Source organism: Simochromis diagramma, unplaced genomic scaffold, assembly GCF_900408965.1.
Source record: "Simochromis diagramma unplaced genomic scaffold, fSimDia1.1 OVJJ01000669.1, whole genome shotgun sequence".
In the NCBI taxonomy this organism is placed as follows: Eukaryota; Metazoa; Chordata; class Actinopteri; order Cichliformes; family Cichlidae; genus Simochromis; species Simochromis diagramma.
In genome coordinates, this window is record NW_024387458.1 from 1,972,195 (window position 1) to 1,995,161 (window position 22,967).

The following is a 22,967-nucleotide window of genomic DNA, read 5'->3' on the forward strand; positions in this document are numbered from 1 at the left end:
AGGGCTGGAGTCGTAATGTAACAGCTGACACTAGCTTCACAGGTTGCACAGGCTTATAAAGAGATCCGCATGTCTAGAACTGCGCAGCTTGTTTTATAACATCAAAGTAGTTTGATCACACGTAGAGAGATAAATATAATAAGTACATTTACATTCACACGAGGTCACACGGATGTTTTCCTTTACTCTTCTTTCATGATGCCAACACATGCTGGCTCACTGGGTTTGAATCCATGTCTCATTACCCATAATGCACTACAGCCCAGGCTGTCAGCAGAGTCTCTCCAGACAGGGATCATGGGAGATCTGCACAAGGTCAAGGCTGAGCTATCACACACACACACACACACACACACACACACACACACACACACACACTATCAGATGTGTTGATAATACCTTCTTCCTTTTTGTCCCTCTTTAATTGTTCTTCATCTGAACCATCATTCCCCCGTCTCCCACTCATCCTCTTTACTTTCTCCCTCCCTCGGTTTCTAATGTCCCTGGTTTCTTTGCCCCCCCCCCCCCTCATTTTCCTGTCCTTAGATGCTTTACTTCCTGCAGTTGTCTCAGCTAAAAACGATAGAGATCATCTAATTTAATACTTTTGGCTTCAATTTAGGCCGCTATCTAGAAAACAAAACAAGATGCATGTACAGCATGATAGATGATTTTACTACTATTAAAACTATTACTACTGCCATTATCCATTTATTTTTAATAAATAAGCCTTCCTCCCAGATGCAAGCACGGCTCTCTGCTGTTGTCGGGTCAGAGGATGAGATGAGCTGGCAGAGGAAATAAAATGAGTGTTTGTGTCGTCGCTAACAAAGAGCAGGAGGTCTCACGCTGAGCTGACACGGATCTGATTCAGACAAACGTGAGTGGCTCCCGTCCACTCGAGACCCGACTCCGTGCCCTTTGAAAGGGCAGCACTGATGCAAACACACACACATACATATTCATGCGCGCCACGTCACAGCCATTAAAATGCACAAGGACACATCACCTGATATCATGCTAATGAGCTCTCCTGTGTGTCTGAGTCACTGAACATGATGTCAATAAATATCAAAATGTTTTGTTCCTGTAAGTTTAAAAGTACGTTTTCATACGGCTGAATTATTTCGACTGCAGGATTCGATGAGAATATTTTCAGCTTTCCAAACTTTCACTGAATACTGAACAAGCTCTGGCTCCTGTTTTCCATATATTGATTATTATGACGAGGTCATCACATTATATTTGAGAACTCTGCATGGAAATCTCAGGAATTATTTACTTATTAATTATTCATCATTTAAACATTCACACTGGGAAACTGTACTTTCTGTCTGCAGGGTTAATGTTTCTAAAGGAGAATATTTTGGCACAAACAACAAAGCGCACTAAATAATGAAATGAAATAAAATCCAGTTTGGTGCCAAACTCAAACACGAGAAAATCTGATGCCAAAAAGCAGAAGAGGAGGAACTTTATTATTTTTTATTGCATTCAAGAGCAGAGATGTGCACCACGACTGAATAGACACAGCACCACCTGCAAACACCACCTTGTGGTGTGCAGAAAGAACAAATCCAGTGCAAACAAATTCCCAACATCTGCTCTCAGGGTGATTTAATCGGGGCTGTTTCCACTTGACATTTTGCTTCAGGGAGTCCTTTGTGCTGTAAAGGATTTATTTACATCCGTGACAGAAGAGTCAAAAGTCAACATGCTGTTGTTTCCAGTCACCATCACCGTGCTAGCATCAGGTGCCGCCTGAGAGAGTGGTGTCAACTCAGTAATACGAGTGCACTTCACAGCACAATCAAAATGCTATTAATATTGTGATTAGATTTCTGTTAATTAAAAATTACAGGGCGTATGCAGCCTGGGGAGATTTATCTACCCTCATTTTCCACCGTTAACCATCTTCAGGAGCAAAACTGACAGTTTTACCGCAGCTCCTCTGAAACATCTGTTTGCACCTGATCCAAATCTTCTGGTCCAGGCTTTCAAATGAACAAGTTCAACGCCATATTTTCTCTATTATATTTACCTCTGCTGCACCTCGTTTCCCTGACACAAGGAAGAAGTCCACATTTTTCAAGTTCCACTTGAAAACACAAAGCTAATTAAGGTGACAGCTCGGTTCTGTGTGGTTTGACTGACTCTGATGAGCTTTATGGAGGAAGTGACCAATTAAATCTGAGCTAGTCTTACAGCTGATTAATGTGAAGGTGTTCATCACCATCTGAGCTAGTCACCTGCTTTCAAGCGCTGCGACGGGCGCTAAAGTGATTTCGCTGATGTTAATTTGCAGCGGAGACAAATGTACACTGTTGTGACATGATTTTCAGGCGTGGGAGGTTAGACCACGCACATCAGAGCACCGAGGTCCTCACAGTTTCTCACAGCAAAGAGCTGATGCATCCCAAAGTTATGATGGACGATGTGAAAGTGCGGACAGAAACGTTCACACCATAAAACTTTATTTATAAAGCACAACAACAGGGCTGAAGCGCTGCACGGTCACAGCGCAGAGCGCAAAAGATGAAACGCGTCTTTCATCTTTTACGCTCTGGCCTGTGAGACTTAAAACTAAAAGGATTTTAAAATGTTCGTAAACAATCTGCTAAACTTGCGCTCTTACTGTGACTGAGCAATGGAGGCCCGGCTAACTCTGATACAAATCAAGCTGCAGCAATCGAGACGAGGCTTGATTTTTGACAGCAGCCACAACTGGAACAAAATCAGGATTTTACCCTGTGCTTACATGTACTGTTGGATCATTTTCATACCTAAATGTGTCTGGTATGAGTCTGTGGAGGTAAACTTAGTAGAAACTCTTTGCATTGCTTATGCATTTTTATTCTATCGAGCTTCTACTGAATCTGCTTTGTCCTGTTTTCTCAGTGTCACAGTTTGGATCCTCATCTGTAAAGAGCAGAAACTCATTCAGTCAAATTGATACATGCTGAAGCTAATCAGCTGATCGGACAGCTTAACCCAACATCCCTGTTCACGGCACGACTACAGCAGATATTCGGTTTCACTTCAGGACTTCATCACTGTTTGCCAACTCCGCTGAGATTTGGTTTCTTCCATCTGGACAAAAGCTTTTAAGTCCCAAAGTGCTGAGCGGTTCAGAGTATAACAACAGCTTTGTTCCAGCAGCCACCACTCAGATGAACAAATCGCAGCTTTCATATATCTTACATGATGTGGAAGCAATTTTCCCCAGCGCTGTGTTGTAATACACTTATCTGTTGTTTGTGTCGCTTTGAAAAATGTGCATTTGAGGATGGATGACTTACCTGCTGCAAACCAGATCTACCTGTGGGTGCAAATAAAGAAAGCCGAAGCTGAACTCGAGATATTTTCAGAAAGAAATTGTGTCGAAATGAACACCGGCTGCAACAAGTGCATCATCACCATCATCCTCGAACGGCAATACCAACACAAGCACCACGCTTTCATCCTCTTTCGTGTCTGCGACGGCGTCACCTCCCCCCCGCACATATTAATACCCCTTAATCATCTTCATCCTAATCACTGCAGGGATCCTCATCCTCGACACTCACATTATAATCAGCACCATCGTAACATTCATCAGCATCATTATCAATACCAGTTATATCCATTATCGTCACAACAGTCATCTCATCACCAGCATCAACATCATCGTCATTAACTGCAGCAAAACAATCAGCATCCTCCAGTCTAAGCTTCATCATCCACATCATCACGGCCTTTTCTGCAGCCACGAGCGTACACATAAACAAATGTGTTCACAGCCACACGAGCTCCTCTCAAAGCTGAGAGGCCGTCTGTGCAGCTGGGCTCAGTGCTTCCCCCTAGCTTCCTCTGCAGGGAAAACAGCGAGGGAGAGAGAGAAGACGGAGAGAATGAATCTCAGAGGAAACCCTGAGAAACAGGAAAGAAGAGGCAAAGGACGGGCTCTGTGGAGCTGCATGAAAGACAAACAGCGTCCTCTGAGAGCTCTGGCAGAGCGGCTGCAGCTGCCGTGATTTAAACAGCATTTAGGAGGTTGATACCTGGGTCATTAGCTGTGAGGATACCTCAGCGAGAGGCGGCACCCGCACAATCTAAAGATTAACAGTCCAAGGCAGGAGTGTAAGAAGCAAGGAAACCAGGAAACTGCAGAAAGCACTGCGGTCGAAAATCATCTGACACTCCCGCCATCACGTGACGTAAACGCAGCAGCGGCCTTACCTTCCTGCACCGCCTGGAAAGGGTTGTTGGGCGCGATGAGTTTAATCGAGTGTGTGATCTTCTCACTCTGCAGGATGTCGTCGTTCAGACTGAGGTCAGACACGGCGAGCTGGAACACCTGATCATCCTGCACTGCGTTCTCCTCAAATATCGCACCTGGACAGGTAGAAACAGGGAGTGTAAACAGGTTAAGGACTCAAACACTGCTCTACTGAAAATACCACCCAGTTATCATTTTATTATCTCCACAGAAAAAAATATATATATCTCAGCAAAAATCAGTATTCAAATTTCCTGTCAGCTAGAACACATGGTCTCCGGTCCTTTATCAACTATGTTGCAACTATTCAGTATTTTTTTCCTACTTCAAATACAAGAAAATCTGAATAAAATGTTTTATTCTAACCAATTTTTAACCATCAATTACTGTGACAGTAAGTCTCTCGCTGTGGTCAACAGCAGACCTTTAACAAACAAAAAAGACATCAAGAAAGAATTCACGAGACAAAATAAAACGATTGAAATTAAAAAAAAAAAAAAAGGTGTTCTTTGCTACTTGTAAGATATAAAAATGTATAAAATATAAAATGTGATGAACTCAAATTACAGAAATAAAATCTAGATAGTGACTAAAAAAAAAAAAACGACTGATCTAGAACAGTCACGGGTGGCACCGCTGGTTTAATTAACGTTTTCTTTGGTGTGTGGGGAGATGTTGATAGGCAGTTTAAGACTGTTTTAATTATGCAGTGTTTAATAACCCTTATGGTGTTATAGCACCACTAGGTGGGGGGTTGCCCTACTGTTGTCTCCTAGTGGGTGTGTGAGTACAGCGGCAGCTATTACATGCAGCTCGTGTTCTGTTCTCAGGAGAAACCTTACCGATGTAACGCCGTTTGATTTAACTGACTGGCTTCGAGCTATCCGGCTAACCTCCACACCACACGCCCGCTGGACCTGCTAGCTGCTCCTTCCTCGCCAGACTGCTGTTACAAGTGGAATAATTTCAGGGTACTGCTACCCTTTGTTTTGCATTTAGTTCGACATCCAAACAACAGCGAGTCTCTTACTCTCGCTCGTCTGAAACTCCTGCTGTCGCCATATTTTCCCCTCTCTGGTAGCATATAAACACACATGCTCAGCGCAGTGCAGCAGGCAGAACATTTTCAGGTTGGGAGGGGTTATTAATGACGTATTCGCAGCGTGTGGGAAAAAATACTTACAGTGAATTACATGCAGATGGCTTAATATTGCCATGGCAACTTATGATGAAGCCATTTTAACTATCGCATGCGGAACAACTCGCGATACATCGAGTATATTCGATATATCGCCCACCCCTACTTCCCCTGTTCCGTTTTTTGAAGAGACAAGAATGATGCTAAAGAGCAGACCATGTTCAGCCACCTGAAACCCCCCAAAACAAGAACTCCTTTCTTACACAACATCGATGATGCAAACACAAACCACTAAAAACCCAAAAGCGCTACAGTTTATTTCAATCGTGTCCTTGAATCCGTCTCCTCACATACAAGCACGAGTTATCGAGTAATCAGACCACATCATATCTTAGACCTCAGCAGAGGTCTAAGATATGATGTGGTTAGGGTTAGACTGTCGGTTTACTTGCGCTTCCTCTGTTTTTTTAAAAGTAAAATGGGAGGTAGAGCCTCCAGCTATCAAACCAGTAGCGGGGTCTGATAGTAGATATCAACAGCTGCTGCAGCTGAGAAAGACTTCAGGATCTGGGTGGAGTGTTTTACTCCACGATGCTCACGAGCCCCATCGTTGAGATGATGCATGCATTTCATTTTATGAAAAAGCCAAAGGGGAATTCGTGGTGAGAAAATGAATAATAAACAAGTATAAAATGAGCTTCTGTCCGGTTTTAAACATCTATGCGAGCGGATCGAGGGCAGAAATGGACCGAAAGGCCTAGAGAGGGGCAGACGGGTAGACAAATGGACGGGCTGATGAAACTTTCCAGATTCTGTTTGGGAAATTTGTCACGCACAATTAAGAAATTCCTGCCTACGAGTGAGAATTCAATTTGCCAGGCTGCTTGTGCTCATTCATCTCTCCGAGTATCCAAATGAACTCTGCTCAGCCTCGCTGTGGATTTGAAGGCCTTCCTCGCAGGGGACGCTGTCTAGCTTCTGGGCTTGATCAATCAATCATCCACTTTTGAAATTGCAGTCAGTCGGGCGTTTTCAATTAAGAATGAGGCTTGTCAGAGACACGGTGGGGGGATTGATGTGAGGTTTATATTTCTGCTCGCAGCCACAGCAGACTGGTGAGCCTCAAACTTCAACAAGTTTAATTAATAATGAGTGCCAAGGGGAGAGGAGGTGGACTGTAGACCCACGGGTATCTCTGTGAGCTCACAGTCAAACCTCCCAGAATTAAAGGGCAAGTTCATCCAACAGGCTAAAACACACGACTCCCCCACTAAACACCAGCCACACCATTAAAAGGTCCCATTACAGTGATTTTTAGTTTTAGTGTCGTTATTTTCCTCTGTATTATCGGTTCTGCCATTGCTTAGCTAACATAAACGAATGCAAGTCTGTTAATAAAAAGCATAGCATTAGTGAGGCACTGCAAATTATTTAATCCCAACAGCCCCAACCAACCAACCACATGATGTCACGTTCCACACTGACAGAAGATGGCGCTAAACATGTTTTGAAACTTTAAGCTCTTTTTTCTTGAATCCAGCTTCACAGACAGTTGCATCTATGTCAGGTTATGAGAGCAGGGCTCAGTGGTGTAAATTAGCCTTGTGTCGCGTTTCATGTCCCCTTTAAAACCTCTGACTGATAAAGAAAACAGCGAACACGATCATCTGTCGGGGAGTTAGACAGCACCTAAACATTAGTGCAGACCAAACACTCGGTGAAGTGCAATCAATCTAAAGTCGAAGAAACACAACAAAGAGTTGAAGGCTGATTAATGAGCCTCAAAACTCTTTGATCCCAATTACAAAGGGCAGATTTTAGAGTTGCTGACTCGGCAGTTTTTGGTGGCAGAAAGTGGGGCTGACGCAGTAATAAGCAGCCGGGTGACTGAAGAGTGGAGTTTAAAGTTTAAAAAACTAAAGTATGACCGCATGTTCTGAAGATTATTCACATATGTAGGCTTCTTCCTGTTAAAAGGATGGTTTTCCTTCTCACTGTTGCCAACTGCCTACATAGCAGGTGGCAACTGGGTCGACCATCTTCCGTGGGATTGTGCAGCTCAGTAAAGGAGGACCTCGGGGTTTCTCCGGCTGAGCTGGTCCTTGGTCAGCCCCTCCGTGTTCCTGGGGAGTTTTTGCCTGAGTGTTTCTGGGGACACAATAATGTGACGGACCAGCTGTGGAAGTGACAGAAACCAGCAGAGGATTCATCACTGCTGTGAGAAAAAGATGCAGGTGATGGGAGTTTTAATCAAGCTAACAGTAAATAGCTGTTAGCTCGTCACACTTCCACTGCGTTTCCTGAGTTTTGTTGGTTTTTTGGTTGATCATTTTCCCTTCAGAGAGTGTGGAGGGCAATGGTGGTAAAATGGGAGGAGCCCTGGGATTGATCAAGTCCAACAGATTGTTGCTTCTGGAATGGACCAATGATTGAAGCCTTTTTAAGTTCCAGTTTACTAGAGAGTGAAGAGAGGACAGCAAAGCAGGGAGAGTGTGAGGGAAGACATGCAGCAAAGGGCCGCTCGGCTGGTAGCTAGCGACTTTAACTACCTGCAAACAAATCAACACGTTCAATGCAAACTCCAGGGGAGCAGCTTGCTGCTCTGTTTAAGGCGCAGCTCCCTCTTTGTGACTTGATGACAGAAAGCAATCAGTTCAGGAATGCACATTTTTCCCAAGCATAGCTGCTGCCAACTGATCTCCAGTCCTGTGTGGCCGAGGCCTTAGGAGGTACTAACCAGGGGGTCCGTGGTTCAATCTCAGTCTTCCTGGCTGCATGTCGAAGTGTTCTTGGGCAAGATAACGAACGCCTTGTCTCAGATCTGTAACAGACTCAGCAGCTAGCATGTGGGGAAACGCAAGTTTAAAGATGTGTGGGTCCAAGATGTGCTGATAACTTTTTAAAATTGGGAATCCAAGCAGCTGAGCCACATGTGAAACCAGAAAAGCTCCAAAGGCGCTCGAGTCTTTCATGTCTGCCGTTATAAGCCCCTGTTCAAACACAGACGTGCGCGCCGTTCAGCTCAGATGTTTCATTAAAGTTTGCTTTAACTGTCGCTGCACTGAGGCCTGAGATGTCACGGCTCCTGCTCACATTAAGTCGGCACCATTTCTATGAATCGCTCTGCAAGCACGTTTCAAGGCTGTGTGTCCTGAATCAGGACAATTGAAGACATTTGACATTTGTAAAGACACGATTTGAAGTTTCCACCAACCCTGATCCAAATGTTCGGTTCACTACATCACACTGAGGATATTCAACTTTAAATTATGACTGTTCACTAAACAGCTGTGCAGATTACTTTATTAATGAACAGGTGAATTGCATCTTACGGGTTATTTTCATCTCTCTCACAGCACAAACCTCCTCCAGTGTAACTCCACCCATCCTGTTTCCTGCTTCTTCGCCCTGCTGTTCCCAACAAAAGCAAACATATGTCCTGCCATACATGCACCGCCTGCAAACTCTTTCGTCTGCCTACACTCGAGTCCTAAAACCGCAACAAAAGAGCCGTCGCATGTTTAACACCTGCTATAGTGAGTCGCACAAATCACCCCTGCAATCCGCACTCGTTTCAAAAATCCCGGCGTCCATCTGTCCTCACATACTCCACTTTAAATTGGAGGACAGCCTCTCTTTGGCAGGAGCTTCTTTCCTTCTGCCTTGGCGGTCCGCCTGGTGAGACAAAACTGTGCAGACTGAAAGCAAATTTGTCTCCTGGGACAATAAAGATTTTATATACATGACTGTCAGGTGAATGCAGTCTGAGAACAAATGCATTTTAATCTGACAGGCTTGCTGTTCCAGCAACAGGGAAAAAACAGCCTGGCCTCTGCAAGCTTTAATGAGGAATGACGATTATAATCGAGACATGACGCTCACGATACCATCTCACATGCATGAAAGCTGGGTATCGACCAGTATTACATAAATGCATTAAAAACGTGCTGTCACAGTATTTCTTGGCATTTAAACCACAGTTTATTGATATCCATTTGCTCCACAGAACGGCTTACAAACTTTGTTGGATTATTGAATTTTATGAATAAGCTGAACGGTTAATAAAGGCCACAGAAATGTGGGAATCCTGTTTAAGTTGGAAAATTAATGTGTGGCTTGGCTGACCTTTCCAGCATATTTGCAAACATTTCTACGCCACGTACAAGGTGGGAACTTCACACCAGCCAGCAGCCAAAAACCATTTATTCACCACTGATGCAAAAACAATGTATTGGAGCGGCTAAGTTTATCAAGCCCCCGCCCCTCGCTGGCAGGTAATCAACCAGGAGTCCAGGGCTGTGAGTCCCAGAGCTCAAGCTGGGTGGGAAAAAATATATATACCAGAAAAAGCAGCTGCTTTATTTGGGGATTTAGCAGCTTCTGAGAGCTGGGACCATAAAGTCTGGCTTCTTGCTTGACCTATTAATCTTAGAAAGGCTTTATAGCGGCTGGGACTCTCACTGGGTCACCACATTCTCAGATTTTATTTCCCACCACCTGCTGCCAGCAAATAGATTTTATTTAGAAGAACATTTCCCTCCAATTATTTATGCATTGCATTTGTAGCAAGAAGGCAGATGATTGACAGCAACGTCAAAAGAGGAAAAAGTGAAGCAGTGTAACCGTCTCCATCATCTACACACATTTTACTCCAAAGTTAAAACTTTCAGTGAAGCTACTTTAAAACAGGGGAACGACGTGGAGCCGAGAGGCTCGTTTTCCAGTTTGGTGAGCAGCACAAGAGATGAAATAATTATTTTATTTTTATATTAAAGTTAAAACAAACAAAAAACAGACACTAGAGCTAAGTGGGAAAATATGCAAGCATGTATTTCTCTTTTTCAGGGCAGTAATTACACTTTATGATTGTGGATGAGGATTTTAAACTCGTGTCTTTGTTTGTGCTTTTCTGTAAACAATATACAAATAAAATACAGTTTTCAGACTAAACTGCAGCAAACTGAAGATAAATCATTAGGATGAACGCTCATTAACCGAAGGAGGAGGAGGGCGGCTGCTCTTAGTTTTAAATCTTTACCGGTATTTGATTTAATCCAACCTTTACGGATTCTCAAAGTCCTCCAAACCACCCACACACACACACACACACACACACACACACACACACACACGGGACAACTGGAAACAAAACTCAAGGAGATGGCAGAAAGCACAAGAGAAGACTCCACAGAGACGGCACAGGTGATCTCAGTTTAGACGATAACAGGAAAGATAACAAACATAAAAATCTAAACGAAGCCACGTGAGGGTCTAACATTCAAAACAACACAGGAAGTGATGTAAAGACTAAGAGGGAAAACAACAGGAAACATTCACAATCACATGGACGAGGCTGAGCCCACCCAGTCTGCAAAAAAACATTTCTGCAGATATTTTAGTTCACGTTCAACTTTCTGACACCAGACAGTGACTGTGAGGGAAACCTGGGGGGAAATCCACAGTGTCCGACTGATATGTGTGTGATTCATGACACCTCCACCCTGCCTTTGCAAGTCTATCAACGCATGAGCGTGTCAGTATGTCTACGAGCACTCACACCATAGACAGCTTGTGTGTAACACTGAGGCCTAAATAAAAAGGGATGAGAATGACTGCTTGGTGCTTGTATACTTTGTATTATGTATTGACATCCTGATGCAGGCTGCGTGGAAAGGATTAGCTGAAGGAAAGAAACAAAATGCAGAGGGCTTCAGGTCTGTTCAGGAAAACACTCGTACAGCTGCCTCCCTCTCAGCACCAAGGACAGCTCCTGTGACTGCAGGCTGGCTCACACATGAGATTTCCTCACATTAGCTTCTCAACATCCACCAGAGTGCCAGCAAATCACTTTGTGTGGGGTTAGGGTTAGGCAGCATTTTAGCCACATGTTAAAGTAGATTTCCACTGAGGTTTGCCCAACAGGTCAATACTCCACATAAAAAGGAAGCAAATATAACCCCGACCCGTTACTGAAAACGTGGATGTTGAAGAATGACGTCCATTTACTGTGAAAATCAGGACTCCTATAGATCATTTACTGTTCTGCCAGCCTGCATCAACAACAGCAACTAATAAATAAATATAAATATAGATGTTGTCAGTCATGGTGCTGCCACAGTGGGACTTTTATGACAGTATCAAGACGCCGCTGGCTTTGGTCTACCTATGCCGGCTCTGATTTCTGTCGCCCATTAATCAGCGGAAGAGGCCGATGTCGGCACCCACAGTCATTGCAATTACACTCACTCCTTTCATCACCCTCATACAGGAAAATCCAATCCTATTAAAGGTTTAATAAGTGGTAATACAAAAGCTGCCATTTATCTTTGCAGCAGCCCATGTGGCAAATCCCTGGTAGGCTAAACTACAGGGAAATAAAACATACGTGGCAGAACACTCGACTGTTATTACATGCAAGAGTGCAAATTATTCTTTGCATCGTCCTCCAGCCTCCCTCAGCGAGAGGTGGTGTGGTGGATCCTGCCCTCACCAGGATGCCAATGACAAACAGGACTCTACAATGACCGGTTTAATAAAGCCTAGTGCTGGATGCTAATACTGTACATGTTTGTGTGACTGTGGAGCTCATTAAACACAATTTGGATGACTGTGTTATGTACGAGGATATATTGTGCTGAAGTATTCTTATACTCACGTGTAACTACAGAACAGGTGAAATTAACTGGGATGAGGAAAGCAGGCAAACGAAGAACGAGCAACAATATAAGTCCTTCAAAGAAACGTCAGGGAAAGAAACAAAAGGCTGAAATGATTCATGCTGAGTTCAAACTTCCAAACAAACCTGGTAGGTCGATAACAAATTTTGAAATTCAAAACTTGAACCAAAACCAATATATTTAACCAAGAAAGACCACTAATACCATCAAGTCTTTAAATGGTGGAAATATTTAAATTAAAACAAACCAACATGTTGCTCCATCCTCTGTCAGCGCCATTTAAATCTGCCTGAGGTGAAACTAAAGTTTAGTTTGGGTCAAAGGTCGCACACAGTCTGTCAGCTAGCAAACACCACATCTTAGGGGCAGGTACAAAATAAAACTGACTGTAGACCACGAGAAAGAAAATCATGAAGAATTATTCATGAAACAAAGTGACTGGGAAGCCGAACCTCAAAGAAGGACCGAGTAGTTGTGCTGTCAGTGATTGGCTTTTTGAACACAGGTTGGCAAGACAACTGGCAGGAAACAGAACAATGACAGAAGCCACGGTGAAATGCATGAAGGTGGACGTTTATGAAATAAAACAGGAAATGGATTCAAACCCAAGACAAGCATAGACGTATAGGAGCGATGCAAACGACGACAGATTAGAGAAGAAAATGTGACAAAGCTGAACTCGTCCTGCTGCTCTCTGTACTTAAGTACCACTGAAGAGGAAAAGCTCCATTTAGCAGGTTTGCATCAATAATGGCAACAAAAACAGAAGCTACATGCCAATCAGGGTCAGGTGATGCGGAGAATTAGTCTTCACATCCGCTCTGTGGAAACTGGATATTATTCTGATCCTGGACACAGTGGAAGTGAAATGAATAATGTGGAGGTTTAAACACAAAGCAGCACAACAACGAGAAGATTTATAGCAACCAGGAGTTTGGGTGACATTTCCCCAGAGTCCAATGGAGGATGCAGCGGCGCTATTATCATAATTAAACATCCAAATAAGCAGCGCTGCAGCACCGTGACCTTCAGGCGTACAAGGGGAAAAAAAGCTGTCCCAGCAGCCCAGCTCCTCCTGCCTGTGAGCACAGAGCATGTTCTCACAGTCAGACATCAGCGGCTGAAGCTCGACTCCATCCTCAGCCTTTCACTCAAACCCACAAAGTTTCACCCGACACGTGAAGCACTGAGCTCCTCTTCCTCACGTTCAACAACCGATAATCTTTAGCAACGCTGATGCCAATGAAACGTGCACATGTGCAGATTAGCTTTGGCTCTCATAACAGACAGTCATATACACGAGATCAGTTGTGCTGTGGAGACAATATGGCATATATTAAGATCCACCGAGCTGCTGCAGCTGGAAGAGCCTGTTAAACATCAGCGAGCAGCAGCATCTAATACAAGAAATCCAACACGAGAAGCTTCAAATTAAACCAGAAGTCCTGACGGACCGTGTAAACTGGTAACGTGTTGTAATGTACCGATGCGTCAAAGCTTCAGCGTCTCAAAACAAAGCAATCATTGGGCCACGCTTAGAATTTAAAAAGATGCATCTGCAGGACGGGGCTCTAAAACCCATCTCTGCCATGAGCTACCCAAGCAGAGCCTGTGCACGTGTGCACGTGACTTCAGTTTAGCCAGAGTAAAAAATAAATAAATGGAAGGACTGAAAAAAAAAAAGTAAATGCCAAATAAAAGACTCCAAATACATTTACAGAAAAAGGAGGAAACATTGTGCATTGTGTGCAGCCTCCTTACTCGAAGAAATTTCATCTATTTGAACATTTTTAAAAGGAAAAAGCTCAAGTGTTTGTTTGTTTCCCATCCTGGTTTATTTTTGTTGTTTTGCTTTCAGGCCGTCTGTGTTTTCCTTCTAATTGTCCTGTAGTTATTCAATTGAAAACATTATTTGTCCTCCCAAAGGCCAATTTCAGACAAGTAGGTTTGAAAACAAAAAATTTAAACTGGGGAATAATAACACCGATACTGTAAATGGGCACAACATTTTAAACCTTTATTCACATCAAACCAAGCAATCAACATTTCTCCAAACCGCCCCATCAAAAGCACCATTACCAACAACAATACTGGTTTGGGTGATAAACATGACCAAAGACCGAAGTCTAGCTTGAACCGTGATGTTCATGTCTGAAGTGAGGAGCAGCGAGGAGAGCAGAGGGCACAGGAAGGAGTGTGAGGATGAAGGAGGTCTGAGAGGAGAAGATCAGTGAGAACTTTGAAGATAAGAAGCAAAATCTAGTATTGGATACATCGAGGAATCGGGAGCCAATGAAGGTGGATGACACTGGACGTAACCTGCTGCAGAGTTCTACGATTTGGAGGATTTTTTGGGAGAGCGGAGAGAATGGCACTACAATAATCCAAACACAAGGTGAGAGCATGAACCAGGATCGAGTGCTGTGTTGACGAAGAAAAGGGCAAAGTCTAGAAATCGAATCTGCGGCGCTACAGATTCTGATGAGGGTGGTGAAGAAAAGAGCATTGCCCGAGATGACACCAGGGTCAGGTGGTTTACCCGAGCAGCTGTTTTGAGTTACAGCAGCAGGAAAAGTGGAAAAGTTCAACCCGACTGCTGAAATGATATTTTTCTTGATGCATCTCAGGACGATCACATAGACAGTGTATAAGATGGATGTAGCCACGGTGACGTCACCCACGGGTTCCTGATGCCCGTTAGTCTCAAGACTCAACGTTTTCACCACATCGATGTTTTAAAGATGGACTGGTGCACGCTCATTAATGAGCATTTCCTGCTGAATCCTCCTGTCTGACTCTCAGGATGACTTTGCAGAGTCTGGACTTAATATTTCATTCAAAGTGACGTCAAGCGTTAGTCTGAGCCCATGAAGTCATCAGGAGGGTGTTTACCGAGTTCACCGTGAAAGGAGCTGCTTCTGGGAGCCCACTCTGGTACGTCGTGTGGAATCATGAGCACTACTTTGAATTGGCTCCGGCAGCCACATCAGAGCTGGCACGCAAAGCGGCCGCGCTGGGCGTATTCCCGAGGTAAAACAGGCTAAACACAGAAAAGACTAAATGCTGACAATGTGAGGTTAATGTGAGAGATTAACCTTCGAATTCAAAGCAGCGAGTAACAGACAACGCTACATTTGGCTAGCATCATCATATTTTAGTTACATGTTCAGATTTGCATAATTAACAACAAAGAACAGGGCTGTGGACGTGTTGATGAAGAACAGTGATACACACGTGTTCATCAGCACACCTCACTTAAACACTGAGCGGCCATGTGGGTGAAACAGTCAAGTTTAAAGCGAACGGTTCTCCGTCCTGGGAAACAAACTCAAATTTGAAACCGAGTTAGCGTGCTGAGGATCAGTCGCATGTAGAGACAATCACCACGAGTCTGCACAGCAGCTTAAAACGGACCAAAAACAATGAAAGAAACATCAGCAGCAGCTTTCAGAACCCTGTTATTAGTCGAGCCGGCTCCTTTTCCAGGCCTGCTCCTGCCGGCCTGCCCACACAGTCGCTTCTCCTCCTCTGTTTGTCACAGAGAATCTGAAGCAACACTAACGTTTCTCTGCAGAGTATTTTAATGCCCTCGCAGGGTCAAGCACTCTGCTGCAAGCCACGTTCATTCAGTCCGCAAAGTGAGGCTGCTGCATTATGTGAGAGACGCCTGCTCCTTGTTCAGTGTGTGTGTTGTGTGTGCAGGTGGTGGAGGTAAATGGCCTGGCTAAGCCTTCACTGAGACAGTGCGGGAAGCCTTTTGCGTTGTTCCCTAACTGGGTTAGTTTATCTTATTTAGCGGTGGGGCGAGAAAAGGCCGCAGCTGTTCATTCGCGTTGCCAGCCTCAACAGATTGGATTCCTGCAGTTCGAGATCGCCTTTCCAAAGCCGGGCGACGGATGAGCACGGCTCTCTTCCTGCTAGCCGCCACACTGATGCCGTAAATCATCCCGAGTCAGCTGCCTGGCTCGTGGGATGGGGTAATCTCTCCTCCTCAGGCTCCTTATAAAAAGTGACTTGTTATCCGTTTGGCCTGAGGGGCGTTTAGAGGACCTTCAGATCTGGAAAACAGCCCACAGGGAACAGGAAGAGCTACAACCTGAGTCCAGCAGCATCAGGGAATGAAGGCAGACACCGGCAATAGGAGCTTGCATATATAACGTCTTTTACATGACAAGGTCTGCATCGTATCCACAGCTGCTGAAGACTGTCACAAAAAAGATATGGCTGTGAGCAAGCATTAAAAACCTCAAAGTAAAGTATGACCGCATCCCTGATTTCACACAACGACCAGTTTAAAAAACCACTACAATGAAATACCACCAGATATAAAGATGTGTTTTATGACGAGACTGAAAAACAGACAGTGGTGGGTACACGCTCTCCGCACCAAGCGGATGATAATATGGTCTAACTGGTGTTTAAGCAGGTGACCGTAACAAAGGTGTCGCCTCAAATCTGCGAGGCGTTGAGAATCGGAAAATATTGGAATGGAAAAACAAAATGAAGCCACCTGCACGAGCTTCTGCTGCTAAAAGCAACACAAGAGGAAGAAACAGCACCTGTCCAGTGATGACCTCTGAGAAAGCACCATGTGACAGTGAGAAGAAAAAGGAACCCATTTCAACAGGAATGAACCAATAACGGGACGAGTCTCTGCGAGGATGGCGATCCACTCATCAGCTGTGAAGATGAGCGGGAAAGAAAAGCACGCTGAAGCCTTCACTTCAGTTTGAATGCGTGCAGCGACCCTCTGCTGGGGGAACGTGGGTCTTTACAAACCTAAACTGATGATTTGTGCTCTGCTGCGCTGAAACAGGAACTCCGAAGCTGGCCTGAAATGTTATTGTGAGCTGCGGCGTTTCAAATTTCCCTTCAGCGGAACAAAGATATCTTATCTATTAAACATAAACATATGGGATATGCTGAGCTTCTCCTCTCTGTTGCAGAGTGAGCTGAACGAATGTATTTGTCGAGTTTTGTCAGACACAAATGTTTGTCATGTTTCCTACAAACAACAGCTCGATATTGTCTCAACATGGCTGATTCATCGGTCTGCAGGCGCGTCTGCAGAGGTTTGACAACCTGATATTTTGTCTCTTTTCGTAATGATTTCACCTTCCTCTCCTCTGAACAGAGATGTTTGCATGAGCCCCCTGAGAGCAGCCATCATGTCAGGACTGTAGCTCGCTGACAGCTTGATGTCTGATATTTAATTAAAGGCCAACATTAATTCCAGCCCCATCCCCACCTGTTTGCAGCTCCTGTCCCTGACCTCCAATCAGACAAACTGATGTTCCTTGACCACAGCTTTCCTTCCCAGGCAGCTGTTTGCACTGATTTTGTGCACATTCAACCAAAGAGGAAGGAGGGCGGGACTAATTAGAGACGCCAGCTGCTGCTGGGAGGAGATGAGACGAAAACCTGCCCGGCCTCGGACCTCACAGAGCAGGATTTTACTGCACAAATGCCCACGGACACATTAAGTGGGTCAAAGGCTGAAGCAGGTTGAGTGAAGGCCACAAACCTTCACGTTTTCATCCAAATCTGCTCTTTCACAGATCAACCCTCCGTCCTGCGACACCCTCTGCCTGCCACTGAGCCACTACAGGCAGCAGCAGAGAGGAAGGGACAAACAAACCGGGATATGTCACCGACGATAAGCAGTGCGGCCGGACGAGACAGATGCTCGGGCAGGGGTTTCAGGGGCCGACAGTGGAACATGTCACATCTGATCTAGGTTCAGCTCTGCTGCCAAGCCAGACTGTCAGTAGGTTCAGGGAACGACGGAAGCCGAGTGACACAATCAGACAAAGTGTCTGCATCTACAAGGATGAGGCCAATCTGTCTTTACTGTATATTTATCCATGTACACATTTAAGGGTCTTTGATGTGTAAACGAGCTGCAACAACGATCATTTTTCACGCTGGGATTATGATTTGCAATGAGACATTTTGAGCCATCAAATGCACTGCGATCAATAGCAGACACAAAGGTGACAACAGCCTCTCACTCGTCGATGATTGCAACATCATGTTGAGTCACACTTTTTGAAGGGTCTCTTAATTAAGGGGAAAAGTGGAAACACAGCACGTCCTCACCTCAGAAACAGGAGCGTCAGCGCATGGCTAACATCACTCTGTCTTACTCTCTTCCTCCTTGTTGTTCTTTATTATTAGAATTTATAGAAATAAAAATAAACACTAATAGCATTTTTAAAAAAACAAAATCATATATCAAGCTTCACCAAAAGCATCTTTCTTTGTTTTATTTATGTGAATTTCCTCAAATAATCGCACATAACTTATAATCTGTGGCATTTCTTCCATATTGGACACAAAGCAGGTGCTGTGGGGTTAGTGACCCTCCACTGGTGCTTATAACCCACTAAAGTCTACGTGGTTTCAAACGGGACCTGATGCTGGGGAGTGGATATAAGAGCCAGTGTGCCAGAGCCTCCCTCTGATTCAAATCCAACTCTTAGTGATTCCTGGTTGAAACATCTGTAAGAGTCCAAAGCTTCTGCAGTGTGAAGCCGTCACTCTCTTCACTCTCCATGACACCTCCACCTGCCTTTCAACCCTTCCCCCTACACACTGACTTGGCCATAAACGCTCCCAGATCAACCAACGTTAAAGTCTTTTCTGATTTAAAAAGAAAACGACAAGAAGAATAATGAGAATAATTTTGCAAAACAAACCCAGGTGCAGCCACAAAAGAAGCCGACTGTCTGGTGTGAAAAATCCCAAAATAGCTTTAATTAAACTTACAGAAAGGAGCTCACAAAACAGGAAACGCAGGATCAGCCAAAGCATCCAACACACGGTGCAACTACAATCAAATCAGGTGAGACGAGGCTCTGAACCCACACAGGGCTGAGGAAGCACAGGTGGAAACAGTTAGGGTGGGAAAGACAATTATAAAGCCAGGAAATGAAACAGGAAGCCAATGAAGAGTTACACAAGAAATACTTTCAAAATAAAACAGGAAACCAGGGATTAACCAAAACTATAAGTCTTACCTAAACCAGACACCACAACTGCCTCTTCATGGCAATAAAAGAGCATCACTGGTTCTCTGGATGAACGATAAAACCGAGTGTAGTCGTATGAAAGCTAAAGAACTCAAAGCCTTTAAACACTGTGCCACCGGGAAGCCTCGTAGCACCAGGCAGGAAGGTTTTATACAAAACTGTGGCAGAATAAATAAACCCACAGACGATCAATAACTGTGCTGACGCTTGTGCAGGGATCAAGGAAGATTTTCTGATATATTTTAATGCATATGATTTGTTTTAGCAGGCAGGCGGGGGCCGAGCCTGCAGAAAACTCAGAGAATCTGGTTTGAAGAGTACAGTACACGCACATCCTGGTCAACAAAGAATCCTCACGTATCTGTGAAGCAGAATCTGCAGGGCTCCACCACCAAGACCAACACCACAGGTATGGACACGCAACAATACACCAGAGGTTGCAGGCGAGATTTGCACTCACAAGTTGCAACATTTATTTTCATTTTTCTGTCGGCTGGACACGAGCTCCTCCTCGCGTGGAGAGAGCACTGAGCTTCTTTCTACCTGCAGCTCTGACATCTCTAAACTCTTATGGCTTCTATTTTTCTTCGTTTAGCTCCCAAATTTGCTCATAAATAACGCCAGCAGCACCAGCTGCATGTTCACGCCTGCTCTGACTGGCATCACCCCCCACCCCCTCATCCTACCCCTGATTTGTTGCATTTACTGTTCTGTGTTGTGGATAATCTGGTATCACTGTTCTCTCTTGTTGCCATGAGCCGAGTGAATCCAGATTTTCTCCCGAGGGACAGTGAAGTAGCCATCCATCTGTGCAGCCCTCCATCTACACTCTGAGATTCATTCTGTGGCGAACGAGGAGCTGCTGAAAAATGGCCAACAACAGGTTTTAATTCCTCTAAGTGTCATCTGTGCATGTACAAATAAGGACGAAGCCAAACCTAAAGAGCTGGCACACAAAGCAATCTGCCACACGAGCCATCTCCATCTCAGTGCTGAAACGAAGACTCACCTCATGTTACTGGTTGGTGTGTGTGTGTGTGTGTGTGTGTGTGTGTGTGTGTGTGTGTGTGTGTGTGTGTGTGTGTGTGTGTGTGTGTGTGTGTGTGTGTGTTGATGATGTTTTCATCAAAGCAGGAATGACATTTTAGTTTTCTCTTAATGGAGATGCAACGTTTCAGAAGCAACATGTCACAGAGTCAAGTAGGAAGTGCATTCATTTGAGACTCAATAGCTCTAACACCCCCCCCCACACACACACACACACACACACACACACACGCAGAGAGAGACCACCACCACCCCCTGCTCTTTCTACAACCTCCTCCAACCACATCCGCTTCTCTCTCTCTCTCTTCCCTCTCCTGGCTCCAACCATGAGGCCACCGCAGTGCTGCTGCCGGCCCTGTTCGATGGCCGAAGCTGCAGGAGAGACCTGATTACTCTTATTTATTTATTTAATATTTGAAATTTCTCCTTTTCTAAACTGGTTTGCAGGCGTGCTGCATCCAACCACCTCAAGGCCGAGCGGAGCCTCTGAGTGGGATTAGTGCAAACTGGGGAGTTTAAGTGAAAAGTGCGTGATTGCTGTGAGTTTGCGTCTCAGCCTTCCCCCTCTCACTGACTTCACTGCATCCTCCCTCAATTCTTTCGACTAGAAACAGAAAGAAAAATAAGTGTCTTCACTAAAATCTCCGGATTATCATATCAAGAAGGACGCACGAGCAGAGAGCGGCGCTCACAGCCCGAACAGTCGGTGTTTGTCCCCTTTGTCATCTCTTCCCCTAGCGCTTTATTAACATTTCACTCACGTCCAATTCAAAGTTCAGGCTTATAGATGAGGGGAGGCGAGGGAGTGGGGAGGGGGGTGAAGGAGGAAGAAGGAGAGAGGGAGGCGGATGGGTGAAACTAAACCCTCCAAACACCCACGTCGGGCCAGATTCTCCTGCCAGCCTCAGATTTGGGGTTTTTTACGCATCCTTCTCTGGGAAGGATGGAGGGGTTGTGGATGAGATGCAGGGGTGGTGGGATGGCGCGGCGCAACACTTTGCGGGCACTTCTAGCAGGTCTGCGCTGCGTGGGTCTGAGGCTGGATGCAACAGCCCCCCCTTCCCTACACGTTACCCTGGCACGGATCGGAACGATAATCAGGTCGAGTCTCTTTTCGCCGAAGAAGAAGAGGCTGACTGGCTGAAAATCGGCACCGAAAACTCAGCACTGAAATTCTTCAGCGACTCAACTTAAAACAGCAAATTTCCCTTCGTGCGTGGAGCCGTGAGCACGGCTCTGCCTGCAGCAGGAGAGGCGCCCCGGCCGGTTCTTACCGATGTGAATGATGGAGTCGGCGCTCACAGTGTTGCATTGCAATATCCACAGGGAATGAAATAACAATATCAGCGTTTCCATCTCCAGCGTGAGCCAAAGGGGCGCATCCACGGATCCACCTCGCTGTTCTAGCTTCTTATTGTCTTTCTCTGTTTTTCTCCAGCGGTGCTGCCGAGCAAATCCAAAATAAGCGTCGGTGCGTAAAACCGGCAGCGGCGGCAGAAGCAGCAGCGGCGGCAGCGGCAGCAGCGAGGAGCAGTGCTGAGTGAAATCAGCAGCGAGTACTCATCAAAACGTCCAAGAAGAAAAACCCAAATCCAAAAAGAGCAAACTGTTGGCTGAAGTCGAGAGAAAGAAGACGTAGAAGCTCCCGCGGCTCCGGAGAGAAAGCAACCCGGGTGAGCGAGGAGGGGAGAGGGGAAGGATGAGAGAAGACACGGGGGTTGGATTCAGAGGTTGAGATCCGCCGGACGAGCAGCTCTGACTCTCTACCTCCGAGTATGAGACATAACACACTGCAAACTGCGGAGGAGGAGGAGGAGGGACGCTCTCTCTCTCTCTCTCGCTCGGTCCTTCTCTCCTCTCCTCCGACCCACGTGACTGCGGAGCCTCTATCTACGGCGCTGTAAGCCCGACCGGAGAAAAGAGAGGCGAGGGCTGGAGATGGATATGGAGGGATGGATGAGAGCGCAGCACGAAGGAGACGTGCGGAGGTGGTGGCGCCCTGGACTCTGGCTTGGTGGCAAGTGGGCTCGTGACTCGTGGGTCGCTTTTATTTGTCTTTACCGAGTGGGGCCGGTGATGAACTCGAGACAGCCCGGCGCGCTCTTCCCTCCGTCCGGAGTTCACGGACACTCCGCGGCCGCTGCGGTGGCCGTGCTGCCTGCGTGTCGTTCGGTCACGTCGCGTGACTCTGACCGCGGTGTCCGTGCGTAAATCCAAGACCCGCGCGATGTGTCGCGTTTTTCTTTTTGCTCTCTGGTGACAGAAAGACGAAGAGCACGCGGCTCCTCTGTCGCAAACGTCTCGTGCTTCTCGTGGGTCTGCGTGGGTTTGTATGAATGAATGTGTTGGAGTGGAGCAGCAGCGCGGATCTGCGCTTCCTCCGGGCGGCTTGGATAGGTCGTGGGTGACGCGCTGCGCACTGTCGGAGGTTTACACCACCCTAAAAACCAAACAAGTTCCTCTTTCAAGCGGTTCCCTCGCAACCGCAACACCTGTAACCCGTGACGTACTCAGAGCTCCGGGTGTCACACACACAGGTTTTGGGCGTCGCAGCGTGCGTAAAATCTTCCCCCAGCGCTGAGTGGAGGCTCTACAGAAACGGAGCGGGAAAGAACCAAAAACGGAGACTCGTGGGGTTTGGTTTTATTTTATTTTTTGTTTATGCGTGGACGCACCGTGGCACAGACACGCTGCGAGGGAGAGGAGGGGAGTGATGAAGGCAGGTGAGTGTCTCCCAGCAGCCCTGAAGCTGCGGCTCCCTCACACCGTGGGGAGGATGCCTCCACTGCACGCGTCACTCTGCGAGTTTTCTGGTG

General features: G+C 45.7%; 1 protein-coding gene across 3 annotated transcripts in view; it reads right to left on the reverse strand.

Annotated features, from left to right (window-relative positions):
- The window catches only part of grid1b (glutamate receptor, ionotropic, delta 1b), a 558,563-nt gene extending 536,184 nt beyond the window's left edge, over positions 1–22,379 (reverse strand). For 2 of the 3 annotated variants that reach the window (XM_040014037.1, XM_040014036.1), the window contains exons 1-2: positions 21,426–22,379; positions 4,219–4,374 (exon numbers count right to left, since the gene is read on the reverse strand). In XM_040014037.1, the coding sequence (XP_039869971.1) occupies positions 4,219–4,374; positions 21,426–21,507 (238 nt within the window). In that variant the 5' untranslated portion in view covers positions 21,508–22,379. Of the gene's footprint in view, positions 1–4,218; positions 4,375–18,841; positions 20,161–21,425 lie in introns of those variants that run through there. The other variant, XM_040014039.1, reaches the window with a different exon arrangement.
- Between the last annotated feature and the right edge of the window lie 588 nt (positions 22,380–22,967).